General features: G+C 37.6%; 1 protein-coding gene across 4 annotated transcripts; it reads right to left on the reverse strand.

Annotated features, from left to right (window-relative positions):
* Window positions 1–325: 325 nt before the first annotated feature.
* LOC142350344 (uncharacterized) lies at window positions 326–2,170 on the reverse strand. Of its 4 annotated transcripts, XM_075402179.1 has the most exons (3): window positions 1,988–2,169; window positions 1,129–1,217; window positions 326–855 (listed from the first exon to the last, which is right to left on the reverse strand). In XM_075402179.1, exon 3 carries the CDS (start codon window positions 829–831, stop codon window positions 478–480), a length of 354 nt encoding a protein of 117 aa, XP_075258294.1. In that variant the 5' UTR covers window positions 832–855; window positions 1,129–1,217; window positions 1,988–2,169; the 3' UTR covers window positions 326–477. The 4 variants fall into 4 exon arrangements, with proteins under 4 accessions (XP_075258294.1, XP_075258295.1, XP_075258293.1 ...); XM_075402180.1 differs by lacking the exon at window positions 1,129–1,217 and having other exon boundaries at window positions 1,992–2,170; XM_075402178.1 differs by lacking the exon at window positions 1,129–1,217 and having other exon boundaries at window positions 1,988–2,168.
* Between the last annotated feature and the right edge of the window lie 4,684 nt (window positions 2,171–6,854).

Raw genomic sequence — 6,854 nt, forward strand, 5'->3', positions numbered from 1 at the left:
GAACAATTATAATTATTCACTGAAAGAAATTTCATGTTTTATCAAGCAACTCATATTTTTTTGCAAATTCCTAAATTGTTTATCAGCAGCAAAAAGTCTACACATTTTCCCCAACTGATTAACTTCATTCTAATAACTTTGGAATCGCTTTAAATTATGTTTGCTCCTGAAATAGATCAATCTGACTACGTTCAACTATATTTCGTATATTTTTGAAGCCTCTTTTTGACAAAGGAAAACCTATCCACAGTTATTAAATTAAATTAGTTTTTTTGCTCAACCTATATGTAGTTTCTGTCAATGCGTTCTTCTGTAAAATGTAGAGATTATCATAAGTTTTAATTATGTATTCAAATAAATGGCATACTTTTCAAATGAATTAGTCAGTGCTTGGGATTCTTTTATACAATTTATACAGTTCCGCTATGCAACAAAAATGTTAAGCCGTCCAATGTTGCTATGCCAGAGCAACTTTCCTCAGAGACTTGCCAGAATCGTTTCTTTAGCCAGAATAATCTCCTGCATTTTGTCATTGTCGCCCCCATGGTCTGGATGGTGAATCTTAGCCAGCTGTCGGAATTTCATATTTATGAGATTTCTGTCCTTGGAGCCGTAGGGAACGGACAGTTCTTTATATGAGTTTCGCAGAGCGTCGTCATGAGACGTGTCAAAAAATTTGCTGATGGCTCTCTTTATAAGGTTTCCCAGAGCCATGACGACATCCATAAGTTCCAAATCTCCGGACCAAAATTTGGAAATGAGGTCAAATATAGTGTATCCAATTTTGGCCACAGTCCATCCGAAGCTTGCAATTGCGACTATTTCCGCCATCACAAATTTTGCTCCGATTGAAATCTGAAACAACACTAATTAAAAACTGTTTACATGACTGAGGAGGCAAAAGTTCTTAGTAATTACCTCTTTAAAGCCCTTAATAATTATAACTCAGCTTTCGTCTTAGAAATTTAATCAGGCGACTGTTCGCAGTTTACTTTTATGGTAATGAATGCTCATAAGTTGCGAAGGGCAGACGTACGTGGAATTTGAGTTAAAATCCATTTTCCTCCAACGTATTAATAAAAAACAAATTTAACACACATTTTTACTCGACTATTTAAGATGACTTACCAGAAGATACTCAGCAGTGATTCTTGACAATCCGTTTTTTAATCGATCTTACACCGGCATCTGATGGTCTCTTTGAAAACTACAACCGGCTAACAGTAAAAGAATTTATGTTGCACAAGCGTTAGTGATAAAAATGTAGACCTGTTTGCATGTATCGATAAATTTTGCAGCATTTTTGCTTTTCGACCGGTAATTTCTCATCATTAATTAGTTATGTGTCGTAATAGCAGTAATTAACCGTTCGAAAAAACTCAAATAATATGTTCACCGATCACCATCATACTTTTGAGTTGTCATTTTTTCAAGTTGTAATTATGGCAGTTCAAAGGGATTATTTTACTACGCTGAATCAGCTAACGTAACTGCTCATTTGAATTCAACACGTCTCATTTAATAATTGAGAGTATATTAAAACCACAAAATAAAAAAAATGGTGCTCGTTGGTTTTCCAAGGTTATTTTTTAAAAACTTTTTGTGTATTTTGATACAGCCTTACAAAGGTCATTGTCAATCAATACTAAGAAATTCAGTTATAAAACCTTAAAATTTTGTAGCATCAGTTATTCTAATATATTTTATCAAAATTTTGACTCAATTTGTTATACTCATGTAGTCCCGCTGTTGTATTTATATCAGACATCATGAAATAGACACGGCCATAAAATGCTCAATTTTTTATGAGAAAGGTACTTCAATTGGAGTCAAATAGATAGGCGCAGAATGACTTTCTAATGAAAATAAATTAGAGGAGTTAGGTTCTTGTACCTTCTTTAAGGCTTAAAACAGAACCACAGCTGATTTCATTCTTTGACACAATAATTTTAGGCAACTAAATTTTACAGAAAAACGATGTACTAACATACTTGGTTGAGTAGAACTTTTCGGTGTAGAAAAACACGTTTAATACTCGATAATCTTTTATTTAATTACTCTCTCTCTCTCTCTTTGTGATATTTAAGATATTGCTTTAAATTTATCAACAAAACTGAATCGTGGCTTATCAAACGGTTCTCTTAACAAGGGACTTATTATCATTTTGATGCAAAACTAAAACTGAAAAACGTGAGAGCATTTTGATGCAAAAACTGTTGGTATGAGAAAATACGTTATTAGTTATGGCATTATTAGATTTTTCGGACGTGTTTTTCTCTCTCATAAAATGTTCGGCATTTTAATCCACAAGATAATTAAAATTGTTTCATTGTTCAGTATAAAAAGAAATAATTGACAAACGCAAGAGATATTTAAAAGATTATATAGTATTTTGTTCAACTATTTAAAGCATATTTTTGGGAGGTGAGGCTTCACATATTAAGAATCGTGAATCACCTTTTGATGACCATTTATGTTTGAAATAAGAAGTATTTAATACACATGATAAGTACAAAAACCAATTAGTTATTACAGATAACCAATTGAAAAAGATTTCTATAAATGTAGATGATGTTGTAACAAAAATCTTGATACGATGTGATTCATAAGTTGATGCAATTTGTATTCGGAAAATAATACCTTAGAAGTTGGACAAAAATGCTGGAGCTTTTTCACGAGTATTTTTCAGATAAGGACATATTACAAAAGTTCTAGATAAGATAATCACAGCTCTGAATAGGCACATTGTAGACAGTTTAAAAGTTTTAAATAACTTAAATATCAGTGGTATAAGTTTTGTTGCTTTTGATGCTTTGATAATAGAAATTTAAATGCAGAAAGTGCAGATTTTAATAAAAAGGCAGACCCCAGTTGGGCACCTTTTACAGCCGAAAGAGTTCGGTCTACGTATTTCCGCAGGCGAATTAGACTTACTTGGTTCTCTCAGAGTAACTGACTCTATAAAACACTGAAAATAAAAATTAATTAATACGGTGCTAATATAATACAACACCAGAGTCAATGGTAAAGGCATAATGCAAATATCCAAAAGACTGACTGAAGATATCCGTTCTGGCACAATACAAAAGAGATCAGAGTCTTCTCAGTCTCTGTTTGGCTGAAGGTGTACCTTCAGTGTTTCATCTGCTACATCCATCCAGGATTAAAAGTTTTTCACCTGAGAATCATTCGGAGGTAGCTGAAATACACTGAATGTGCCATCCTTGTCAAGTGGTGGTGGTGATAAATAGAGTCCTCGTCTTATTTCCCTGTCTAGCGAAGTGTGTAACTAGAATCGTCAGTCAATGTTTTAAGTCCTGTCGGTCGAAGGGCCTGTAAGGCAGCCAGATAGAGGGTATGCTGGCCAATGACATCAATTTTGTTACAGTATCGATCTTTCTGCCAATATCATGAAGTAACGGTTCGTTCCCAGCTGGGTGGAAAATTGTAGTCTTTAGTCGGTGGCAGAAAGAGATCTTGATTCATCTTTTTGTCAGTAACGACTTGCTCCGATCAGATTAAGCAGCTTAGCTTCTGGTTAGAATCCAACTTTACCAACTGTGAGCTACTTATTTCGTTTTAGTTTGAATTCCTTCAAAGTAATTTCCGACCGGAAGAAAGAAAAATTTGTTCCTTATCTTCAATTGGTGAAAAGGAATAGGATAAGAGTGAAGAATATTTCAATTTGAGTTTTTGGAGAGTTCACTCTGTACCAGGATAATGACCCTGAGGGTAGGGGCTCTGCCTATCAGCGGTGCTCAAATTCAAAAACTGGGGCCTCGCTGGCTGGGTATCAGAGGAATTCGATCAAATCTTTGTTTCTTGCAAGACAAGCAGCAAAAGCCTCAGGATATAATTCTGCGTTGCGATGCGGCTGCATAGCAAGTAGATAACTGATGATCTTCTTTTCCTCTTATGGTGACTCTTTGTTTGCCAACTTGTCATTAATTAGGACCTTGTAGAGGAAATTGAACGTATGGCCCCACAAAAATTTCGTTGCGCCTCCTTCTACACCTTTGAGATTATCGATAGGTACCAATATTGGCCGATTGGTCCTTGCGTACAGGGGAACAGAGAGGTGAAAATTCCGTATAGTATTAGAATTCCCCAGTGTTGCTTTGCAGTACTTAGAGTGTACAAGTTAATGAGATAACATAGAGATGTTATCTTCGCGTTCATATACCACCGAGGTGAACTGACGTGCATCAGGGTTCTAATGTTATGGAAAGGATGTTGCGTGAAGAGGTGGTTGTGGATTGTGCGCATCACTTTTCTTTGTTTGATTGATTACATTTACATACGTCTGTTCTGGATGCAAAAATTCAAAAAGGAGATAAAAGGGGTGTACTTGTAATGTATGAGGTAAGGACTCGCGTCTCATTGGAACATTGTGTTGAAAGGATTGTTTTGGCGGTCCGAAAGCGAGAATGAGTATTTCGAGAGGGGTGTTTCGAGAAGTTAGCATAATCAAAAGGGCAATTTTTGTCCCGTATTTCTTCTACATATTTGTTTTCTGGTTGTGCGATGGTGCGAATATTGGAAATTGCCTTGATCGTGTGCCATGGATGAGTGGCAACATAATTATTTCGTTCGCGAACATGGATAACGTGCTCCTTGTTGATCCCGAAAAGGTCAGTAATTTTGTGAAAGCGAAAATTTGGCCCTGGTGGACTCTGATATGCGCTTTGTGTCGGCACAAAAGGGCTGGGATTTGGCTGCCCTGACGAGGTCTGTCAGCCCATAATTGGGCTACAAAATAATAATTCCTCGGTTTTTCTTAGCAGTACTTATGGTCGATGACGTACAAGAAGTTGAGATAATAGAGAGATGTTATCTCTGGGTTCACGTACAGTAGACGTGAACTGACGTGCATAGGAGATTAGTGTTGGGGAAGCGATGTTTGGAAAAGAAGTAGTTGTGGATTATTTGCAGCATCTTTATTTGATTAAAAATGTGTGATTGTTTATCTATATCAATCTTTGTTGGATGTAAAAATCGAAATTGTAGACAAAAAGAGGTTGTATTTTTTGATATGCGTGGAAGAAAGTCGTGTTCTGTGTGTTCTTTGTGTCCAAATCATCGTTTTGGCGGTTCACAAACGCAAAAATAAATTTCAAAGTGCGCAAAATTTAACTGTAAATCTGGCGTTTTTCGGTAAGAGAGATAGTCGAGAAGAAGACTTTTGTCCTGGCCTTCCTATACATACAAAGTTTTCAGTTGTCTAAATTTACACGTGCTGGAGGTCGTCTTGAGCATGTGCTCCATGTGCTCTGGAGGAGAGCAAACATAGTCAACTCTGGAACATGAATAACGTCCTGGGTGTTGATCCCGGGCGGCTAATGAATTGATGAAAGCCAAAACATTTCCCTGGTGGTCCAATTTATGTGCTTTGGGTCGGCACAAAAGGGCGGGTTTTGCTGCCGTAACCAGGACTTTGAGCCTCTAGGTGGGCTATAGGTTGGTTGAGAGCTGGAGGACTACTTTGAAGCCCATTCTAACCGAGTGGGTTTCTTGTCGTGTTGGGCGACAACGCCTTCTGGGCGATGTATCAGTATACAGAAAAGTGAGACATCACAAAGATGTTATCATCGTGTTCACGGATTGTAGACATGAACTGACGGGCATCGGAGGTTAGGGTTATGGAAATGATGTTGCTCAAAGGGTTTGTTCTGGATTGTTTGCAGCATCTTTATGTGATTAAAAACGTGTGATTAATTATCTATATCATTCTTTTTTTGGATGTAAGAATCCAAATGGGAGACAAAAGGGATTGTATTTTTCGAAATTCTTAGTAGAAATCCGTATTCCGTGTGCACTTTGTGTTCGATTGATCGTTTTGGTGATCAGCCAACGCAAAGATATTTTTCAACGTGCGCAAAATCTCTCCGTAAATCTTGGAGCTAATCGGGAAGGAGAGATATTTGAGAGGAAGATTTTTGTCCTGGCCTTCCTATGCCTACACGTTTTTTTAGTTTTCTAAGGGTGCACGTACCGGAGGTTGTCTTGAGCGTGTGCTCTGGAGGAGAGGCAACATAGTGAATTTTTTGGCAGCATAGATAACGTCGTGCGTGCTGATCCCGTGAGGTCAGTGAATTGATGAAAGCGAAAACGTAGCCCTGATGGTCTAATATATGGGCTTTGGTTTGGCACATAAGTGTTGACTTGGCTGCCGTGACAAAGAATTTGAGCCTCAAGAAGGCAAAAGGTTGATTGAGTGCTGGAGGAATACTGTGGCGCCCAGACAGGCGACATTCTTTCTGGGTAGTTTTCATTTCATTTTGGGTGGAAACGTCTTCTGGGCGAGGTGTAAGTATAGGTATTGATGTCCGCGGATGTTGATCTGTTGAAAGGCGTGGTTGTGGGGTTTGCCAAGAATTAGATTTACTTGGTTCTCTCTGACTAATCAACTCCATAAAGCGCTGAAGATAAACTTCAATTATTAGGGTGCTAAAATAATACAACACTGGAGTCAATGGTATACACATAGTGGAACTATCTAATAGACTGATTGACGATAGCCGTTCTGGAACCATATAAAAGAGATCAGTCCTCTTTTTCTCTGGTTGGCTGAAAGTGTACCTTCAGTTTTTCATCTGCTACATCCATCCTAGTTTGAAAATTTTTCATCAGAGAATCTCCTGGAGGTAGCTGAAATACGCTGAAAGTGCCATCCTCAACAACTGATGGAGGTGATAACTAAAATCGTCCTCTTAATTCCCTGTCTAGGAGAGTGTGTAACTAAAATTGTCAGTCATTGGCTCAATTCCTATTGGTCGTAGAAACTGTAAGGCTGCCAGTTAGAGTGTATGCTGATCAATGACGTCATTCTTGATATAGTATCTATCTGTCTGCCA

The sequence above is a fragment of the Convolutriloba macropyga genome, chromosome 12, assembly GCF_964194025.1.
Source record: "Convolutriloba macropyga chromosome 12, txConMacr16.3, whole genome shotgun sequence".
Classification (NCBI taxonomy): domain Eukaryota; kingdom Metazoa; phylum Xenacoelomorpha; order Acoela; family Convolutidae; genus Convolutriloba; species Convolutriloba macropyga.